General features: G+C 36.8%; 1 protein-coding gene across 1 annotated transcript in view; it reads left to right on the top strand.

Moving 5' to 3' along the window:
• Nucleotides 1-14687, top strand: part of LOC106880721 (DNA-directed RNA polymerase, mitochondrial) — a 272154-nt gene extending 257467 nt beyond the window's left edge. The window contains exon 30 of the mRNA XM_089341545.1: nucleotides 13314-14687. Within this exon, the coding sequence (XP_089197671.1) occupies nucleotides 13314-13363 (50 nt within the window). The 3' untranslated portion in view covers nucleotides 13364-14687. The remainder of the gene's footprint in view (nucleotides 1-13313) is intronic.
• The last annotated feature ends 8470 nt before the right edge of the window (nucleotides 14688-23157 follow it).

Raw genomic sequence — 23157 nt, forward strand, 5'->3', positions numbered from 1 at the left:
TCTCACTAGCACTTCACCATCTAACTTTTGCAGCAACCACCAGATAAGGGATTGAGGCACCCTGTTAAAGGTTTTTCCCAGGCTAAATATTTCTCATGTACTTTCAGAACTATAAATAGAGCATCAGTAGTGCTTCTCTGAGACAAACTAAATTGTAACTCATCTAGATTAACCCTTTCGTTACTATATTTCTGATCAAAATACACCCCTCATGAGTTTCAATTAAATTCTAAAATAATCATGAATTTAGACTAGTCATTAAACACCTGTAACTTTTTTATTTATTAACATATTAATGTGATATTTGGAACATAATTAAAGAAAGGGTTCTTAATCAATTCTATTGCATAATTTTTGTCTGAAAGTTCTCCACGTACTGGTGGGGGGGTACTGCTAGTGTCTCTCACATGTAAATATTGGTTCAGCTTCACGAATCGTACTCGTTCATAATACTGGAAATATATTCATCGCCAAAAGGTTCCTGATCGCTCCAGTAATTTGTTATTCTGGGTAACTGTCTAATACCCATAATAATATTTATGGCAAAAAATGCCCGTATTTCATCTACAGTTGCAGGAAACCACAAGCTATCTTTTTTTTCTGGTTTGTTTACATTCTGCGTAACGGTTTGTTTCCGCAATAATCATTTCAAACAAGCATGAAAAAGAAGTCTAAAGGTTTCACTTCCTGAGAAAGACTATGGGTAGACCCTGTTTCCTCAGAAAAATTGTTAATAAAAATATTTCTAAAATCTTTTTCTGGTGTAAAATCATCCTCACTGTCGCTGTCGCTGCTTTCAGTTTAGGATACAGAAATATCTGATTCATTATCGTTCACCACGTGCTTTTGTAGCTCATTCATTCTTTTCTTTGATATCTCCATATCTTCTGTTGAAAAACCTTCAGATTCGGAATCACTGCTTGATAGCCTGAAACTCCTCCATCTTCAAAGTTGAAAAAAATTAACGCCGCAAAAAATGTGGAAAAAAATCTTCCAAAATTGACTGAGTTCAAATATCACGCCAAACAATGTCGGAAACAATAACTCAACTGTTTGCAAAGTGAAATCAGGTGTTTTAACGAATTTACTAACGAGATTTGGGTTCAAATATACATTTAAATAACAATGGGTATGCTCGGCCGGCTACAGCCGGGTTAGTAACGAAAGGGTTAAGTGTCTTTCTAATTAACTGGGCTATGTCTCTTTCAGTGACTTTCATAACCTGATCCAGTAATTTGTTACCTCTGTAATTCTTTCTAAGGCATCTCCTTTATCTTTGTAACAGTTGACTATGATGCTGCTATACCAAACTAATCATTGGGGGTAATGTCTTCTTGTACAACCTAATTAACTAAACCATATGCCACACCATTAGATATTTTTAGCAGTTTTTTATACGTCTTTTATTTTTCAAAATTAAGGTAAACAAAGTTCTTTTTTAATCTACAATATACTCTCTTTCATTTTCTATAATGCTCTTCCATCTTTCTGGTAGACTTGCAAGGCCCCTCTTCCAAAATTCACCTGTCCGTGACGAAAAATACTTCTCCAGTACTGTTTTGACCTCATCTACAGAATTCGTATTTTTTCCATCCAAATGATTTTGAAGGCTGCGGAATAAATTATAATCAGATGGGGCAATGTCTACCAAATATGGTGGGTGGGGCATTGTTTCCCATTCAAATTGCTCCAGCCTTTGAAATGTCATCCTCGCTGTGTATGGTCAAGCATTATCCTGATGGAAGAACACCTTTTGTCTTCAAACCAAAGATGGTTGTTTTTCTTCTAGCGCTGACTCAAGCTGCTCACAGTAGATCCCCTTTGTTGTTAATTGGCTTGGGTTTAAAAGTTCAAAGTGGACTAAACCTTTCATATCCTACCAAACAGATAACAACACCTTACATGGGTGAAGACCTTCTTTAGTCTAGGATGCTAGTGTTTCTCCTTTCCCTACCCACTGTCTTCGGTGCTTCACATTTTTATAGAGAATCCATTTCTCATCACCAGTCACTATTCAGTCCAAAAAAGATTCATTCGTGAGACATGACAACTAAAAAGAGCACACATTTTCTCTGTGCGCGATTAGACTTAGAAAGTTTGTGAGGAACTCATTGACCCAGTGTGCTTTTCTGATGGCAGGTGTCAATGAATGGCTGAATGACCAAATCCAAGCTTTTCTGCTAGTTCCTCAGCAGTTATGATGGGATTTTTTGTTCCACCAGGGTTTGCAAGATGTCCTCGTTGAGCTCTACAGATCTTCCAGGATGAGGCTAGTTTTCTAGGCTGTAGTTTCCAGCTCATAATTTCTGGAACCACCATTGACACTGGCTTACACTTATTGCCTGTTCCCCATATACTTCATTAATATTCCTTGCACTTTCCATTGTGTTGTTGTCTTTATTGAACTGATAAAGCAAAATATGCCAAATATGCTCCTTTGCCACTTCCATTATAGCTTTGAAAAAATAACTGTTAAAATCGAACTGCATTCTTCAAAACTTGCACTAAGAATAAGGACAAGATAAAATTACAACCTGCTTTTATAGCAAGTTGATGCAGGTAGCTTATCCCATCTCCCTCCAACTTTTAGTTCATGCAATTGAAAACGCTGCATTATTTATGGGATGATCCAATATATATACATGACAGGCTTCTTACAGTTTCCATCTGCCAAATCCACTGACAATGTTTTGTTTTGTCCGTGGCTATAGTTGAAGACACCCAAGGTGCCACACAGTGGGACTGAACCTGAAACCATGTGATAGGGAAGCAAACTTCCTACCACATAACCAACTTATACCTATATATATATATTTTTAAAAAAATAACGTTGACCACTAACTTGGACAATTACTGTGCTAGAAATAGATCACATCTTGTGTCTATTAAGACCTAAATTGTTCTCAACATGAAATATAGCAACATACCAAAACGTGAGCGGGCAAGACATTTAAAATCACATAAAAAAGCATTCTTAAACAGGTACCGGTTTCGGACCCATTATATATATATATATATATATATATATATATATATATATATATAGATAGATAGATAGATAGATAGATAGATATACATATACATATGACGCTATCATATGTTAAATCCAACTTACTTTGAAAGTCAACAAACAAAGTCTTGAAGCTTTGAAATGTATCGAAAGATACAGATAAGGAAATAATTTTATTCTCAAACACAGGATAATACTAATGATATAGCATGAACAGGATAAACTATCCATATTTTGCAGAAAAATCTGTCGGTGGTCAGCCATAAGACTCAAATTCACATCCCCAAGTCTCATGGCTGGCCGCCAACAGATTTTTCTGCAAAAGATGGACAGTTTATCCTGTTTATGCTATATTATTAACATTATCCTACGTTTGAGAATAAAATTATTTCCTTATCTCATCATCATCATCATCGTCGTTTAACGTCCGCTTTCCATGCTAGCATGGGTTGGACGATTTGACTGAGGACTGGTGAAACCAGATGGCTACACCAGGCTCCAATCTGATTTGGCAGAGTTTCTACAGCTGGATGCCCTTCCTAACGCCAACCACTCAGATAGTGTAGTGGGTGCTTTTACGTGCCACCGGCACGAAGGCCAGTCAGGCGGTACTGGCAACGGCTACGCTCAAAATGGTGTATTTTATGTGCCACCCGCACAAGAGCCAGTCCAGGGGCACTGGCAATATATATATATATATATATATATATATATATATATATATAGTGAGAGAGAGTAGGGATTCAAAGAATCAAACAAATTTCACATTAAGTTCTCTGCTAACAAGAATGACTGTGATTGAGGGTTGGGATAAATCTTTGCATCATTCTGAAAATCCAAGAGATACAATAGTGGAGAGGTTGTATATGAATGCAGGTTGCATCAGAATTTTGAGGTTGTTTGTATAAATTTAAAAAATGACACATAGCTCATCAAAGAAAAGCTGTATTTGAAAAGAAATTGCTACAAACAATCTTGAGAATCCTTTTATTCCACCTATTCAATGAATCTACTGCTGGCATTTATGACTGCTTCAGTACAAGGTTGGCAGTATTGACAAGACCAAATCAGATGATCTTTATCAATTTTGAACATAGTGCGAGTCATAGCAGTCTTAAGATATTGTGTGGTGTTATGGGAGTATTAATTGACCACTCTTGACTACACGTCATGTTATTGTCCAGTAGACTGAAGTCTAGTAAGCTAACAGGCCATGTGTCTGGGAGAACAGAGTTTTGTTGGAAGATGTAAGCATACACACACATACCCACTATGTGAATAACCACAAGCACAGTAGAACACATGTACATACATTCATAAATGAGTATTAGCAAGTATGTTCATCAACATTTATACATACCCACATTCACATCACCTGCATGCATGCACACACACACACACACACACACACACACACACGTACAATATAGCACAGAGCACTAATTTTGAACTAGTGGTATAATAGTAGAAGCTCAATAATTAGTATGGATTATTGTCCTTTTCATTTGCATCAATACCTAGAACTTTCTACCCACAAAATATATAGGGCAACAGTATCCACACATTTACTTTCATGCACTGATTCAAGTTTTGTTAGGCAACTGCATTAACAATTATACAAGTTAAGATATTTTCTCTATATTTATGATTACATAAGTTGTAAATGGAAACAGCTAAAAGTATATGGATAAATGAATAGCAAATGAATAAACAAGGTAGGCTAAAATAAGGTAAAATATGATGAAATGGAGTACAGGAAATAAATGGCTACATCTATTAGTATTATTATAACAGTAGATTACATGCTAGTAGTTAAATTAACTATAAGGGTAAAGGAAGGTTAATGGTATAAAAATGAACATCCTATAACGAATTTACATGAAATATTTGTAGTTAACTAATTGACGATATCCAACAATCAATTTGATTCTAAACCTTATTTTGTTTTCTCTTCCCACTGATCATATGCTTTATTATTTATTCTTTTATTCATCTACTAGAAAATAGTTCTGTCTTAGTACAATATCTTACGTAGATAAACCTATTTTATTATTTTCTGATTCTTTAATTTTGCTTTTTTAATAATTTGGATTTTGTTTTTTGGTTTTATTGTATTTTTCTCCTGCTTTTTCCTCTAAATGTGTATTGTTCTATGGCCATTTATCACCAGTGGATATATATTGGGTCAGCTTTCACTCTGTGGTAGAGTTCATGTTTTGGACTAATATGAATCATTCTGAAGATTTGTCTGTTTTACTTCTCAGCGCCCTTGTATATAAGGGTATACACACACATATATTTAAATTTTTTTTTACATGTGAAGGTTGATGTAATGTCTAATATTTAACTAACAAAATTTTGAAATGATTGTAAATGAATGGAATAAACATCTATCCTCTCACCCCATTTATCTGTTTTATTCATAGATGTGTGTGTGTGTGTGTGTGTAAATATATTTATGTATGTATCTAATTATATATGGAGAAAACAAATATATGAAGGATGTTGCTTATTCCATGCAAATTCAATAAGCTGGGCAAAGGGCAAAAGAGCTGCCCACAAGGGAGAAGTAGAATTAGTTGTTTGTTTGCTGTAAGTATGATTGAATATGCTTGCCAAATACAGGACCCTAAAGCCACCTTTGGAGTCAGATACACAAACCACCAACAGATTATGCTCAATTTGTTATTGCAAACCCACTTACCTGTGATGTATGCAGCAAAGTCTGCAAGAACCACTCTGGACTCACAAAGACATTTGAAAACTCATAATGATCCTCTAGCTGAGAGGCCAAACCATCAGGCTGGAAGTGCAGATTTAGATTGCAATCTTTGTGGCAAACTCTGTAAGTCTTCATGTGTCACTGTCAATTTCATGTTTGTAGGAACAATCAGTTTTTAGTCAACCTGTTAGAGATGATCATGGTTGTCTACCAAGTAAACAGGCAATGTATATGTATCTATTCATATATATATGTGTGTGTGTGTGTGTGTGTGTGCATGTTTGAATGTGTCTATATATTGAGATGCAGTTAGGTTTTGTGCCAGACAGAAGCACTAGTGATGTTATCTTCCTAGTAAGGCAACTGCAGGAGAAGCATTTAGCCTAAAATAAACCTCTCCACTAGACTTTTGTTGACATGGAGAAAGCTTCTGACAGGGTCCCATGCTCTCTTATTTGGTGGTCAATGTGGAAGCGAGGGATAGTTGCGTAATTGATGAGAGCTGTACAAGCCATGTACAGGGATGCTATCACTAAGTGAAAGCTATTGTAGAGGAGTTCCTAAGGCCAGCCAGTTTAAAATTCCTCTGTTATAGCCTACAGGACTATGATTAACATGAAGGGGCTGAGTATATATAATTGCTTTTTCTTTTTCTTTTCGTTTGATATTACCATATTATTAACTTTGAATTAAGACATTTATTAGCGGATAATATATTGGTTTGTAGTTAATAATTTTTGATTTTGATTAGATAACCCTATTATTTTTGTACTTAATTTTTGTTTCATTAAATTTATCTGTCTTTACTAGATATTTACATATGAATTGTAATGTTAATAAAATGCTGAAGTGGTTTTTTTTATATATATTTTTCTGGTTTTGAATTATCTGGTGTTCTAGTTATCTTTCATTCTATTATTCTTTGTTTGTTTGTTCCCGTCTGGGCTATGAAAGGTCTTTGTATATTTTTGTTGGTCATAATTATTCATACCAGTATGTAATTCCTGACAAAGAATCTAATTTTTATTTCAAGAAGAGTTTTTCATTTTTGTCTTTGGAATTAATTAGACTCTGAAACAATTTGTAGAATGTGTATTGGTTCTGTACCAACCTGGATTATGAATTTAAGATCGTCTACACCTACAATTTTTCCTTTCTTTTTATTTCATTCATTGTTTTTGCAAATACTGAATATATATTTTTATATATATTCTTTACTTGGACTGTACTGGACTTGAATGTTTGACATCCCTGGATGCCCTTCCTAACACCAACCAATCCATAGAATGTACTAGGTGTCTTTTAAGTGTCATCAGCATGGGTGCCTTTCACATGTCACTGGCACAGGTGTCTTTTACGTGTCTCTGCTAAATTAATTCTAAGACCCTTAGATTTCAAACCTTGCTTCCACACCTGAAACTTCTCTAATTCTAGTAGTTATTCAGCTGAGCCTCTAAGGGCAATCAATCTTGAATTTTTTTATTATGGCCCAGAGGACTATAATAAACAAGAGAGGGTTGAGAACTGATCCTTGGTGAACCCTTACCTGTACACTAAAATCGTTGCCATCTTTCACCTTGTTAATGGCATTCTTGTATGTGGCTTATACAGCTCTCACCAACCACTCAGCTGTCTCTAGCTTCTGCATTGGCCACCAGATAAGGGAGTGGGGAACTCGGTCAAAGGCTTGCTCATGTCAACAAAAGCCAAGTACAGAGGTTTATTTTTGGCTAAATGCTTCTCCTGCTGTTGCCTTACTAGGAAGATAGCATCACTAGTGCTTCTCACTGGCACAAAACCAAACTGCATCTCATCCAAGCTAACTCTCTTCTTAATTAGTTGAGATATGACTCTTTCTCTAACTTTCATGACCTGGACCAGCAATTTGATACCTCTGTAACTATTTCTGTCTAAGGTGTCACCTTAATCTTTGCAGCAGTTGACTGTGCTACACCTGTCATTGGGTATGACTCCCTCATGGACAACCTGATTTATATACAGGTGACTAGGGCGTATCCCACTCCACCAAATATTTTAAACATCTCAGCGGTGATTCCTGATAGGCCAGAGGCTTTCCCTGTTTTCATATCCTTAATTGCTACTGTCAATTCAGATAGTTTGTCCCTTTGTTGGATCCACATTAGGTAGACTTGCCAGACACCATCAACATTCTGAGAAAATTTTTCATGACTTTGGAGAAGCATTTCTCACCATCAAGTCTATATGGAAAATTGTTTAATAAGCATTCAGTTAAGTTTGCATATTCAACAACTTGAAACAGCACAAATTATAGCTTCGCACAATGCTTGGAAGTTAAAGAGTCAGCTTATCTAGAGGTAAAAATAAGTAGTAGTAGTAGTAGTAGTAGTAGTAGTAGTAGTAGTAGTAGTAGTAGTAGTAGTAGTAGTAATAGCAACAATAGCAGCGACAATAATAATAACTTTTCTAATAAAAGCACAAAAATGAAATTTCAGGGGAGAAGGTTAGCTGATAACATTAAACCCCAGGGCTCAACTGGTACTTATTTTATCAACCCTGAAAGGATGAAAGTCAAGGTGAATCTCAGCAGCATTTAAACTCAGAACGTAAAAATGGACGGAATGCCACCAAGCATTTTGTCTGATGTGTGAATGATTTTACCGGCTCATCACCTTAACAATAATAACAGTTATAATAATTATAATGACAACAAGAAAAATAATAGTAATATTAGTGGTAGTAATAATGTTAATTTCAATAGCAATAATATGAATTACAATATATATAGCTCTTAATAATAACGGTAGCCAAGGTGGCAAGCTGGTAGGATCATTAGCATGATGGACAAAATGCTTAATGGAATTTCTTTCATCCTTACATTCTGAGTTCAAATTCTACCATGGTCAACTTTGTCTTCCATCCTTTCAGGGTCGATAAAATAAATACCAGTTACACAGTGGGGTAGGTGTTATTGACTTACCTCCTCCACCGAAATTACTGGCCTTGTGCCAAAATTTGAAATCAATAATAACTGGTGATGATAATAATAATAATGTCAGTACTAATGATAATGAGAAGAGTGACAATAATGCAAGAAGCAGTAGAGTTAATAATAATGACGATGAAATGATTAATAATGAGAATAATAGCAATAGTTGCAAAGCTAGGCAACAGGTTTATTTAGCCAGAGGAGAAGCAGATAAGAAAAAGTTTGCCAATATATTCTGCGCCGTGAGGACCAAAGACTTGAAGTATTTCGTGTTGCAAGACAGTGTGTGAGAGAGAATCGTGATGTCGTAGGAGAGAAATGTGTTCACATGGATGATGGTATGCTTGCACTAAACTAGGCTGCAAAGAAAGAGGTTTGGAGACGCCACTACGAAAGATTGCTCAATAAAGAGAATGAATGGGAGAAAGAGAGTCTGCCGAATGTGGACCCAACAGAGGGACCAGCTATCCGAGTTGACAGTACCAGGGTAGATAAAGCAATTAAGAGTATGAAGACAGGGAAAGACCCCGGCCCATCAGGAATCACTGCAGAGATGCTCAAAATATCTGGTAGTGTCGGCTATAGCCTAGTAACCCATATTGTTAACTAGGTGATACATGAAGGAGTTATGCCCAATGACTGATGTAGCAGTACCATAGTCAACTGTTACAAAGGTAAAGGGGACGCTTTAGATACAAATAATTACAGAGGTATCAAGTTGTTAGATCAGGTTATGAAAGTCATGGAGAGGGTCATAGCCTAACTAATTAGGGAGTGAGTTAGTTTAGATAAGATGCAGTTTGGGTTCGTCCCAGGGAAAAGCACCACTGATGCTCTATTTCTGGTAAGACAGCTGCAGGAGAAATACCTAGCCAAGGATAAACTTCTGTACCTGGCTTTCGTTGACATGGAGAAAGCCTTTGACAGGGTCCCTCGATCCCTTATCTGGTGGTCAATGAGGAAACTAGGGATAAAAGAATGGTTAGTGAGAGTTGTGCGAGCCATGTACAGAGACGCTGTCAGTAAGGTGAGGGTTGGCAATGAGTACAGTGAAGAATTCCGGGTAGAGGTAGGGATCCACCAAAGTTCTGTCCTCAGCCCCCTCCTATTTATCATAGTCCTCCAGGCGATAACGGAGGAATTCAAGACAGGATGCCCCTGGGAGCTCCTCTATGCTGATGACCTTGCACTAATTGCTGAGTCACTATCAGAACTAGAAGAGAAGTTTCAGGTGTGGAAGCAGGGACTAGAATTGAAGGGCCTTAGAGTCAACCTAGCTAAAACCAAAGTCCTAATAAGTAGGAAGGTAGACAAAACACAATCCCCTTCAGGTAGATGGCCCTGCTCGATCTGTAGAAAAGGTGTAGGTAGAAACTTTATAAGATGTACCCAGTGCAAGCTATGGACACATAAGAGGTGCAGCAATATCAAAGGAAGGTTAACTAGGAAGTTAGTTTTTGTATGTGGCAGATGTTCAGGTGCAATAAACACTGAAAATGTGCAGAAAACAACTTCCGTCACATTCCAGGGAGAAAAACTGGACATAGTTGATAGCTTCCGATATCTGGGTGACCAAGTTAGTAGTGGGGGTGGGTGCGCTGAAAGTGTAGCTGCTAGAATAAGAATAGCCTGGGCAAAGTTCAGAGAGCTCTCTGCTGGCGACAAAGAGCCTCTCACTCGGAGTAAAAGGCAGACTGTATGACGCATGTGTACGAACAGCCATGCTACATGGCAGTGAAACATGGGCCATGACTGCTGTGGACATGCGTAAGCTCACAAGGAATGAACCCAGTATGCTCCGATGGATGAGTAATGTCAGTGTGCATACCCGACAGAGTGTAAGTATCTTGAGAGAAAAGTTGAACCTAAGAAGCATCAGTTGTGGTGTGCAAGAGAGACGATTGCACTGGTATGGACATGTGGCAAGAATGGATGAGGGTAGCTGTGTGAAAAAGGGCCACACCCTATCGGTTGAGGGAACCCATGGAAGGGGCAGGCCCAAGAAGACCTGGAATGAGGTGTTGAAACACGACCTCCGAACATTAGGCCTCACTGTGGCAACGACTTCTGACGGAGACCTTTGGAAATATGCTGTGCGTGAGAAGACCCAGCAAGCCAAGTGAGACCAAAATCCAAGGCCTCTGCCTGAGATGCAGCCAGACCACTTACGCATAACATTCCTTCTTTGGACACTAAACTCCGCTTGCGAAGACCTGTTGAGGCAAGTGAAATCGAAATTGAAATCGAACTAAATTTGTAGACTAGCACCCATGCCAACCTCTCTTCATTCAACACTAAACTCGGCTTGTGAAGACCTGTTGGAGCAGGCGAAAGCGAAATCGTGATGGCACCTGTACCAGTAGATCACTAAGAGCACCCTCCAAGCGTGATCATTGCCAGAGCACCAGCTGTTTGGCTTCCATGCCAGGGGCACGTAAATAGCACCATTTGAGCGTGATCGTTACCAACGTCGCCTTCCTGGCTTGTGAAAAGACATTCTAGCAAGTTCGTTGCCAGTACCGCTGGACTGGCTCCTATGCAGGTGGCACGTAAAATACACCATTTTTGAGCGTGGCCATTGCCAGTACCTCCTGACTGGCCTTCGTGCCAGTGGCACGTAAAAGCACCCACTACACTCTCAGAGTGGTTGGCGTTAGGAAGGGCATCCAGCTGTAGAAACTCTGCCAAATCAGATTGGAGCCTGGTGTAGCCATCTGGTTCACCAGTCCTCAGTCAAATCGTCCAACCCATGCTAATGAAATTTTATACAAATGTCATAGATTATGATTATAAAGAAATTTGTAGGGAAAATTTTTTAACTTAAAAAGTATAGGAGGAGCCTTTTGGGGGTAAAAAAAAAAATTGTAAATATTTTCAGAGGAAAAGTTGTACAATTCAGAGGAGATTTGGCTGTTTTCACTCTCAGATGTATTGATGTTTTCTCAATATTTTTCTGTCTTACCAGAAATATAGTGTCAGTGGTGCTTTTCCCTGGCACGAACCCAAACTGCATCTCATCTAAATTAACTCACTCCCTAATTCACTCCGTGAAGATACTTGTTTTCTGCTGACAACCACTAATCGAAAGCTCTGTGCTTATGCACTCACTCACTCTTAGAGTAAAAGGCAGACTGTATGAGTTAAAGGCAGACCTGGGATGAGGTGGTGAAGCACGACCTTTGAACATTAGGCCTCACTGTGGTAATGACTAGTGACCGAGACTTTGGAAATATGCTGTGCGTGAGAAGACCCGGCAAGCCAAGTGAGACCATAACCCGTGGCCTTTGCCAGGGGTTGTAGCCAGTCCACTTATGTTTACCTCTCCTTCATTGGACACTAAAGCTCTGCTTGCAAAGACCTGTTGAGGCAAGTGAAATCAAAATCAAAATCAAAATCGAACCAAACTCAATGACTGGCACCATGCCAACCTTTCCTTCATTGGACACTAAACTCTGCTTGTGAAGACCTGTTGGGGCAAGAGAAACGAAATTGAATCAAATTCAATGACTTCCTTTCACAGTCTTGCAATATGTCCAACTACATGTCATCTCTCTCTTTAACCTCCTTCCCTTATCTACTGTATCATGATTACTATTCTACTTCTCTTCATACTTTCTGTAATTTTAGCAATCTCCTACTCCTTTTTACTCATATGTGTCATTGATCCTCTTCACTTATCCACCATTCACTACATCCACCCTTCAACTCCATCCAATCTCTATAGCCATCACACACACACACAATTAAATTCCAAGCAGTTTCTATCTACCAAATTCCACTCTCAGAGTATTGGTAATCTGAGGCTATATATCAATAAGAATATGCCTCCAGATTCACTTTCCTGGCAAACTTTGATTAATAGCAAAATATGATGGATCATCTTGTTAAAAGGGAGACTTTATACCTATCTGACAAATGAATATCATCTAATGTAGGGATAAGAAAGGATTGTAGTATATGGATCTATGTTCTCTTGTGCATTATCATAAAAAATATTGGACCTGTTAATCTTTCAGAAAATATCCTTACCCAAATCACCATTCTTAGATCAGATGAATATCGGCTGTGAAGAAGTTTGAGTCAGTATCACATGTCTTCAGGTTCAATCCAACTTTGCCAAGTGGGATCAAACCTTGGCTAAGGATCTTCATTAAGTATCTTCTGCCACAACTTCAGATTAACCAATAACCTGTGAGTAGAATTTTGTAGATAGAAATAGCTTGAAAGTCAATTATAGGGATGGAGGTGGGGGTATCATTTATTTTTCTCTTGCCTCTCTTAATCCTTTTTCTTTTTTTTTGTTACAGTATATTACCTGAAACATTTGATTCTCTTCTGTTTCTTCCATTGGTGCACTATTCTTCATTGTACATTTCTTTGTTGTTTATTTATTATATATTTCTATACTTTTTTTACTCATATGTCTAATTTCACTTGTCTAATTTCATGCATTGTTTATCTTCTCTTTGCCTCATAAATTTACTGATGCTGTTTGCATGTCTTTTACCTATCCGTATGCCTATGCAGAATCAATCACTGTTATTTTATGAATTGACTATAACATCTATGTATACACACACATACATATACAGTTGGTTTTATTTCTTTTTCAGGAGAATTCCAACTTGAGAAAATTCTGCAATCTACTTATTTCTTCAGCTGAACATGGAATTTTAAAGATAGATTCCTTAAACTGTTTTCTTCTATGAATATTGGAAATGGTAGAAGATACTTGTTTTCTGCTGACAACCACTAATCAAAAGCTCTGTGCTTATGCACTCACTCACTCACTCACTCTCTCTCTCTCTCTCTCTCTCTCACACACACACACACTGATGTTTCTATTTTGTAAAAAAATTAAATTTTTTCCATTATTTGGACTGCTGTGATATTTGATAAAATATATGAGATACTAATTAGAATTAAAAAAACAGATTCTTTTATGGGAATAAAAGAACAAAAATTTTCAGTCTGGCTGTGAATAATATTGTGGAAAAAAACATATTTTTGTGTTGATGGGTGGAAGGTAGGGTATAAAAGAGATAAGGTTTGGGAGGGGTGCTGTAATGAAATGAAAGAAGTTAGATCCAGGAGAGAAAAAAATTATCTGTTTGTGATATAATTTCAGCATGGTATGATTCTTAAACAAATACGTGTGTGTGTGTGTATGTTGCCAGTGCATTAAGTTTCTTGTACAGGTGCTATTTGGTATTACAGCAGAGCATGTACTTTTGTATGCGTGTGTGTGCATATGCACATGTAAACAAGCATACATATACTCATATATCACAGGTCTGCTAGTTCAGAACTGACCTTATGATATCAAAAAACATTCTGCCACATTAGCCAAAACAGGGACTCTTTGCAGACTTTTACTCTGCTTGAAATAATAACCAAATCTCATTAATATTGTGCTCTGCTGCCTCGAAAATTGACATATACATTGACTAATGTGTCCTTATAAATAGTAGACTCAGTGTGTCTAAAAAGATGGGATAATTGTGGCTGGAAGTTTGTCATCAAAGATTTGCTTGCTTACAGCAATGAGAATGATGACATTGATAATGTGGAGAATTTTCTGCCCTTGTAGGCAAAATTATGAAAATATTTTTTCTATATTTTAAACTTTAGATTGGTCTCAGGCTGAAATAATGAGTTTAAAAAAAAAAGAGAATTTTAAAAAATGAATAAAGGCAATATCTAGTTACTTTTTTATTTAAAAATTTTCTTTGAGTCAGGGAAAAGTACTGCATTAAATTCAGTGTCCAATATACACATGTGCATGCACAAAATGAACCAGTGTGTGTGTTTGTGTGTATAGAAACTGAAAATCTCATTAAATTAGACAGCAGTGTAACTGAGACTATGAACAGTCAGTACATATATGGTCTTTCATAGGAAAAAGACTATGAAAAAATAAGATTTCAGAGAAAAAGTACAAGAAAAGAAGTGAAATTTTCCAGTTTCAATAAACATGATAAACTCTACATTACATATTATCTACTTTCTTTTCTTTGTGTTTGAATAACATTTTGTGCTATTACACACACATATAATAATAATAATATTCTTTTATTGGCCACAAGAGCCCAAGACATGGAAGACAATATGAAAGGACAAACAGGTGGGGTTTACACAAAAGTCTTGAAGAGCTTGCCCTCCTATAGCGCTGCCATGCCTAAGAATTTTGGAAATTGCTCATAGTCTTCAACCCAAAAGTCCTCCAGAAGAGACCACTCAGGTTGTTTTCATTGATGCCCAGAGTCAATTCTAGGCCATCATTGCTCATACCCTCAACTAGTCCCCTATAGAAATCTTGAGTTGTTTTCCTGCTAACAGCTTTGTCCATCTGGTACAATACTGTGAGCACCTGGCAGCATTCTAGATGCTAAACATCCAATCTTGGTCAACATTTGACCCATGACTGTGGCTCAATCAATGAGATGTGTTGTGGAAAGACAAGTTGCATGAAGGACGCCCACATCAGATGCCCTTGTTTGTGTTGCTGTCATTGATACCGTTGCAATGATTTAACTATTTCTCCAGGTCCAGATTTGGATTTAATAATAATAATAAACCAAAATAAGAGAAGTGAGAGATGGTATGTTTATTCTGTTTACTGACAACTATTTTGCAATCTGTATCCAATTGCATTAGTAATGCTAACATGTCCAACATGCATATAAATATGCATATAGATGCACATATATAAACATATAATTGTGCTGTAACATAATGAATCAGATTTCTCATCCTGATAGCTAGACACCAGTTAAATGAAAAAAGGCTTTGTTGAGTAATCCACAAAATACTCAACAAGACTTTGTTCATTTGTTTACCTGGTTGCCTGATGAATTTGGGAGCTTTGTAATATAGTGTGATGTCTAACTAATTGTATTATACCTATGTCAGAATATAAACTCCTAATGAAACAATTGTAGCAACACCAGAAAACCCATTTGTTTAGTTTTATTATATATATATAAAGGATTTCTATACTCCAACAAATTTATCTACCTCTGCTTATAGAAAATGGTACAGAGCATGCTAAACACATATCTATCGAACAACTTAGAACAGGAATACAAGAGGAATACAAAAACAGAACATCATATCATCTATAGTGACACACAACTCATGTCACCAAAATATCTCTAACAGCACCAAATTAAACTTGCCTATCATTGGTCAAAGTAACAAACTAAAAGACATAATTACTAACTGAACACTGATTTAAAGTAAAAGGCAACCAAAAAACTTTGAAGCAATTATTGACAAAGGCAAAGTTTGACCTAAACAACAATGATAAAACATTCATAGTATCCAAATGCAAAGACAATCAATGGAGTACATGTCAGTTCATACATAATGGCCAATATATCAATACAAAAACTGGAAGAATATTTACAAATGCAAATACAAACTGTAAAAACAGAAATCTAACCTACTGTATCAAATGCCCAAATTGTGAAGAGATATATATTGGCTAGACAAGAAACTCACTGTTGTAATGTTCACGAATACACCAACAGCAAATTAGAGATCCTGTTGTTTCTCAGATATCATTAAGTAACCTTTTAGAAAATATTTATAATATTCCCATTTTACGAACTGTACAACTAAAGAGAAGTTGAGAGAAAGAAGTAAGAGAAAAAAACATTTCTTTTACCCATGTTTTACAATACTCTTGATGTGAAAATGTGTTGAAACAGATATAGGTATACTTCGGAATGGTCATCTTTTGCCAATTAAACACACACTATTCATTTGATCTTCACTTTAGTTTTTTTATTATTATTATTATTATTATTATTAGCAGCAGCTTGTCTTTCAAAGTTCTTTCAGCCACTTCAACAATTCTCTGTCCCATGTGACTCCTTTTGTCCTGCCTAATCCATTTTGTCCAAAATACTAATCTTCTGCATAGAAGAGGGTCTTCTCAACATGAAGACAGTAGTAAGATAGGTGAGTAGCATTCCCTTGTGTCTTTTCAAAATCACTAAATGAAAATGCACTCACATCTCAGTCCTCAGCCTTGCATCCAGAATACCTCATGTCTCAGATTTTCACACTGTAAAACATTAGCAAGCTTCTCCCCCTTGCTACACACACTTGTTGTCTAGCTTCTCTTCTCACTACCTAATTTAATTCTCTGCTTTCCCCTCTCTTCTAATCTTTCCAAATCTCTATTTTCTCTTATGGCTCTGTCTTCTTCCATGCTGCACCACTACATCACCTTCAATTTGGCTGGAACCCTGCACTAGCCACATACTTTGTAATCCTCAACAGGTTGTCCTATGGGAACTTCTGTGCTGTGCAACTCTGTTTATTTCTCCTTATCATCAAATGCTTTCCATATATTCTTTTCCAGATTGATTTCTGTTTCTGAGCCCATCTAGCTCTAAATCTGAAATCAATAACTTCTGACCATGTTGATCTGTACATTTTTAATTGAAGACAGATTTTCCTTTCACCATTTTGTCTGTCTCATTTTCTAGAGGGAATAAAGTCTGTCTGGCTTGTAAGTCTGTCAGATTGCTAGATCAGGTAGCTGGCTGGCTAGTGACTTGAAAATAGTGTTGCAGATTAGTAAGTCATTTGCATCGTAGAAGACCAGTAGTTTTGTTCTCTTCTCATTCCTTGTGCCAAAGCCAAAGCTTTCATGCATACCGAGGCCATCAAAGTATTGCCCCACATGTCTATTGAAGTCATCAATTACAATAATGTCATTGTCACCAAAGAAGTTTGCATAAAGGCCTTGTAGAATCGATCCTTCAGTTCATCTGCCAGTCTAGATTGCAGAGCATATGCAGAAATGAATTTCACAGTCACAGTCTAAACTTCATTATGTTATCATACACTCTGAATATCTCAATCACTTTATCTTTCATTTCTCCACTCACACAGTTTCTACTGTCTACACCATACACCAAAATATACCTTTATTCCTTGCGTTTGTGAAATCTGGCAGAGGTTTCACTCCATCTTACTTCTGGCATACGTCTTCAGGTTTCCACTCAAGCATCTCAGCAATCTCTCCAACCTGCATTTCATTGTACTTACATTGATTATGGCTGCTCTAAAGTTGTGAACTTGATTAGAAGAATGAGTGAATAAGTTTATACAAATGTTTGGCAACTGCAGTGGGATCCCACACATGTTCAGATATCTAAATATTTCCACTCAATGATTTTTTATTACAACACCTGTGAGAAGGGAGAAAGTGATCTATTTATACTAAGGTAACACCTTTAAAGAGGTCTTAGCTTGGAGTGGGGAAAGAAGTGTGAGAGGTTTATAATGGGAAGAGAATATACACGTTTTACACCCCAAGGGGCAAATCATGTGTCTTTAAAAGAGATAGAGATGTGGATGAATGGAAGAAAGGTGCATAGAAGGAGATGTTGCAGAAAACAGACATGGCTGTGTGGTTAAGAATTTCACATTGCAATCACTTAGTTTTGGTTTCAGTGTCACTGTGCAGCCCCTTGAGCAAATATCTTCTACTATAGTACTGGGCCAACCAATGCCTTGTGAGATTAGGTTGATGGAAACTAAAAGAAACATGTCATATACACATGTCGTCATCACTGTGATACTGGTTCCCAGCCAAGTGTTTTTTTTTTCATGTTGGGAATAAAATGATAGTCAGATGGGGCCAAATCAGGAAAATAGGGAGAGTAAAGAACCAGTTCAAAGCATTTTAAACAACAACACCTATGCTGTTTATTGCATTGTCTTGATGAAACAAGACCACTTTCATTGGTTTTCCTGGGTAGACTTTCACAACTACTTCAACAAGTTGGCATTGTACCCTCCATTGATGGTATGGCCCTTTTGAAAATAGTCAATAAGCACAATTCCTTTTGCATCCCAAAAAACTGAGGCTATCCCTGCAGATGAAATAACCTTGGCTTTTGAAGCAGATGAAGAGGTGTTTTTCCTCTATGGATTATTTCTTTGTCCCTGGCTCAAAGTGATGAAGCCAACACTCATTCAGGATTAGGAAACATTAACCCTTTCGTTACTATATTTCTGGCCAAAATACACCCCTCATGAGTTTCAATTAAATTCTAAAATAATCATGAATTTAGACTAGTCTCATTAAACACCTGTAACCTTTTTATTTATCAACATATTAATGTGATATTTGGAACATAATTAAAGAAAGGGTTCTTAATCAATTCTATTGCATAATTTTTGTCTCTAAGTTCTCCACGTACTGGGTGGAGGTGGGTACTGCTAGTGTCTCTCACATGTAAATATTGGTTCAGCTTCACGAATCGTACTCGTTCATAATACTGGAAATATATTCATCGCCAAAAGGTTCCTGATTGCTCCAGTAATTTGTTATTCTGGGTAATTGTCTAATACCCATAATAATATTTATGGCAAAAAATGCCCGTATTTCATCTACAGTTGCAGGAAACCACAAGCTATCTTTTTTTTCCAGTTTGTTTACATTCTGCGTAACGGTTTGTTTCCGCAGTAATCATTTCAAACAAGCATGAAAAAGAAGTCTAAAGGTTTCGCTTCCTGAGAAAGACTATGGGTAGACCCTGTTTCCTCAGAAAAATTGTTAATAAAAGTATTTTTTAAATCTTTTTCTGGTGTAAAATCATCCTCACTGTCGCCGTCGCTGCTTTCAGTTTAGGATACAGAAATATCTGATTCATTATCGTTCACCACGTGCTTTTGTAGCTCATTCATTCTTTTCTTCGATATCTCCATATCTTCTGTTGAAAAACCTTCAAATTCGGAATCACTGCTTGATAGCATGAAACTCGGATCTATTTCAAAATGGGGGCACCAGTATTTTCTTAACGAAACACTAACGAAACACTTTGAAACTTGGGACACTGGTAGAATGTGTCATATAAAACATCTTTTACTCTTAGTCTTCTTACCAAAAAAACGTACATCGCAAATTATTCCATGTTAAAGTTGTTGTATTTCTGTAATTCCAACCAATCACTGACGTCTATTCAGCTCAATAGAGTTACTGCTGGGCGGTCATAAAAATGTTATTCCCTGTGACATATTTCATCCAGTTTAATCGTAATTTATACGCATATATTGTTTATATAATAAATTACGCTGTGCGTATCTATGTGTGTAACAATTTTAGAGTTCGGATTCTAGAGTTAGGGTTAGTTTTAGGGTTAGGGTTAACAGTCTAGTTAGGGTTAGGGGATTAATACGATATACACCGTTACAGCGCTAACTGTTTTCAACTGAATAGACGTCAGTGATTAGTAGAAATTATCAAAATAAGACAATTTTTTACATGAAATAAATTCGAATACAAAAATTTTTTTCTGTTCTATAACACAAAATAGATAAGTATACGAAGTTTGAAAGTCTTTCGGTACCAAAAACACTACATAAAACATAAATGAAAACTGGTGCCCCCGTTTTGAAATAGATCCTGAAACTCCTCTCCATCTTCAAAGTTGAAAAAAATTAACGCCGCAAAAAATGTGGAAAAAAAATCTTCCAAAATTCACTGAGTTCAAATATCACGCCAAATAATGTCAGAGACAATAACTCAACTGTTTGCAAAGTGAAATCAAGTGTTTTAACGAATGTACTAACGAAATTTGGGTTCAAATATACATTTAAATAACAATGGGTACGCTCGGCCGGCTACGGCCGGGTTAGTCATATGAACCAAAAAATTTTTCGGCCAGCTACGGCCGGGTTAGTAACGAAAGGGTTAAAGGAAACCAGCTGGATCTGCCTAAAACAATATCAGATTTTCCCATGATCTGATCAGCCTAGCATGCTTTTGATCAGGTCTCAGATGATGTGGCAGCCACTGAGCAGAAACCTTCGTCACACCAACTTCATTATGAAGAATATTTTCAACTCTCTCACAGGATATGATAATAGCATTGGCTATTTGATTTATTGTCAGTTGTTGTCATCCATCACCATATGGTGAACACAATCAATATCTTCAATTGCAAGACATCCAGATCTTTGGGTGATCTTTAAGACACTCCCTTCCCCTCCTAAATTTAGATGCCCACTTTTGCACTGTTGATAAAGCTGAGCATCATCCCCTAATGCAGTAAGCATGTCAGCATGAATGTCATTGGGGGTTAAACCATTTTTCTACAGGCACTTGATAACATCATGATGCCAAATTTTGTCCATTCTCAAGAGAAGTTGCTACTAGTTACTTCTGAAGTCTTTGAACAGTCAGATGCCAGTTGTTGTTTAAAATGACTGATAAAGTATCTAATAGCAATAGTAGTTGCTAAGTTACTTCAACTAGTTCAGTGATGGCTAATCTCTACAGTGGAGGTAGTTGATGGGTAAATAAATATAAAGTAGTGTGGTGTTATATCTTCCATTCCAAATACATCAAACATCTCTGAGCATATGAATGAGTTTTTATGTGATCATTTGATCCTCTAGAAACAGCAGCCAAATTTACCTCAAATCAATAAAATGGTTACAATTGAAATGCCTTTGATCATGTATCTACTTTGTAGCAGAATATTCAGCTGTCATCTGATGTCATGATTTGTTGGAATGTTGCCTACATACATGATCAGCGAACCTGACCAATCATGACTTAGCTTGGAAAGAATATTACTCACTTGATCAACAAAATCTGGCCTATCACAACTTCACATGGAATAAGCTCGAGCAACCAATATCAACTTCTGGCATGCTCCCTACTAAGTCCATTGATACACACATACAACCACTACCCAGAGAGCTTTGGGATGTCACCAAGACAACAAGGCAGACGGATGACAAACAAACTTGGGCAGCAACTGAACTGAGCTAATATCATCATAACAAACTATTCACAGCAACACAATGACTAGCAGTAACTTTTCAAGAACTGTTTCAATTACACCCAGAACAATAACATCCAAATTCTCTCAGCAAGAAATAAAAGTTTGTTCATAAAAACCTCAGCAGATTTTGTCTTTTTCTTCTATGTAAAACTGTTAATCTCTGATGCTAGAAATAACAGCCAGCAACTCCCAGCACTTATCAGTTAATAACAGTCAGCATTCACCTAAGTACAAGCAGCTGTCTACACTAGCTATCAGCAACCAGCTTTAGTACAAGTGTATTGACATATAACAGTCACAACTTCATCATGACTGACTTGAAGTTAACAACAACCAAATAGATGTTCCTTCACTTATGTCAAAAGTTAAAAGTCAATCTTCCTCTTTTATCTAACTCTTCCCTGGTATCACTGTGATCTTAGACAAGATACAAACTCTCCTACCTCTCTCAGACAATGTTTAACAGATACATTAGACTTTGTGTTAGTGTTGCAATAAATTACAAAACAAACAAGTACTGGGCATTGGATGGCAGAGTTAGTTGGACTCTGCAAAATTTCTCCCAGGGCTCAAATCCTATCATGGTCAACTCTACCTTTCATTCTTGATGAAGCAAGTACCAGTCTAATACTAGTGTTCAGTAATTCAACTGGTCCATTATTTCCAAGGGTGACAGAATTGATAGTGTCAGATAAAATACTTTTTGGAGTCAAGTTACATCCTTTTACATCCCAAGTTCAAACCCTAGTTTTCACCCTTCTTGGGTGGTAGGAAGTCAATTAAATAAAATAGCGGTTAAGTATTGGGCTTGGCTAAATCAACTATGCCCCTCCCTCCTTCCAGGTTTGTAGTCTTGTCTAAATTATAGATGTAATTACTATCATTAGTATTTCATCACCCAATTATAGGTTATAATTACTACCATTATTATTTTCCGTCCCAATTACTGTCATTAATATTTGCCAGGACTGAAACAGTATTTCAATTCATTTGTGATACATTCTTGTAAAAAAATATATAAATAATGCAGTTTTTTCAATTGCATAAACTAAAAGTTTGACGAGGATGGGATAAACTACCTGCATCAGCTTGCTGTAAAAGCAGGTAGTAATTTTACCTTGTTATTATTCTTAGTGCAAGTTTTGAAGAGTGCAGTTCGATTTTAACAATTATTTTTTCAAAGCTATAATGGAAGTGACAAAAGAGCATATTTTGTGTTATGATTTCAATAAAGGCAACAACACAACGGAAAGTGTGAGGAATATTAATGCAGTATATGGGGATCGGACAACAAGCGTAAGCCAGTGTCAGCGGTAGTTCCAGAACTTCTGAACTGGAAACTACAGCCTAGAAAATGAGCCCTGTCCTGGAAGATCTGTAAAGCTCAATGAGAATGACCTGCAAACCCTGGTGGAACAAAATCCCATCATAACTGTTGAGGAACTAACAGAGAACCATTCATCGACACCTGCATGCCATCGGAAAATGACTATCTTTGGTTTTAAGATTAAAGGTGTTCTTCCATCAGGATAATACTTGGCCATATTCCAAAGGCTGAAGCAGTTTGAATGGGAAACAATGCCCCATCCACCATATTCACCAGAGATTGCCCCATCTGATTATCATTTATGCTGCAGTCTTC

The sequence above is a fragment of the Octopus bimaculoides genome, chromosome 24 (assembly GCF_046866305.1).
Source record: "Octopus bimaculoides isolate indiv1 chromosome 24, ASM4686630v1, whole genome shotgun sequence".
Classification (NCBI taxonomy): domain Eukaryota; kingdom Metazoa; phylum Mollusca; class Cephalopoda; order Octopoda; family Octopodidae; genus Octopus; species Octopus bimaculoides.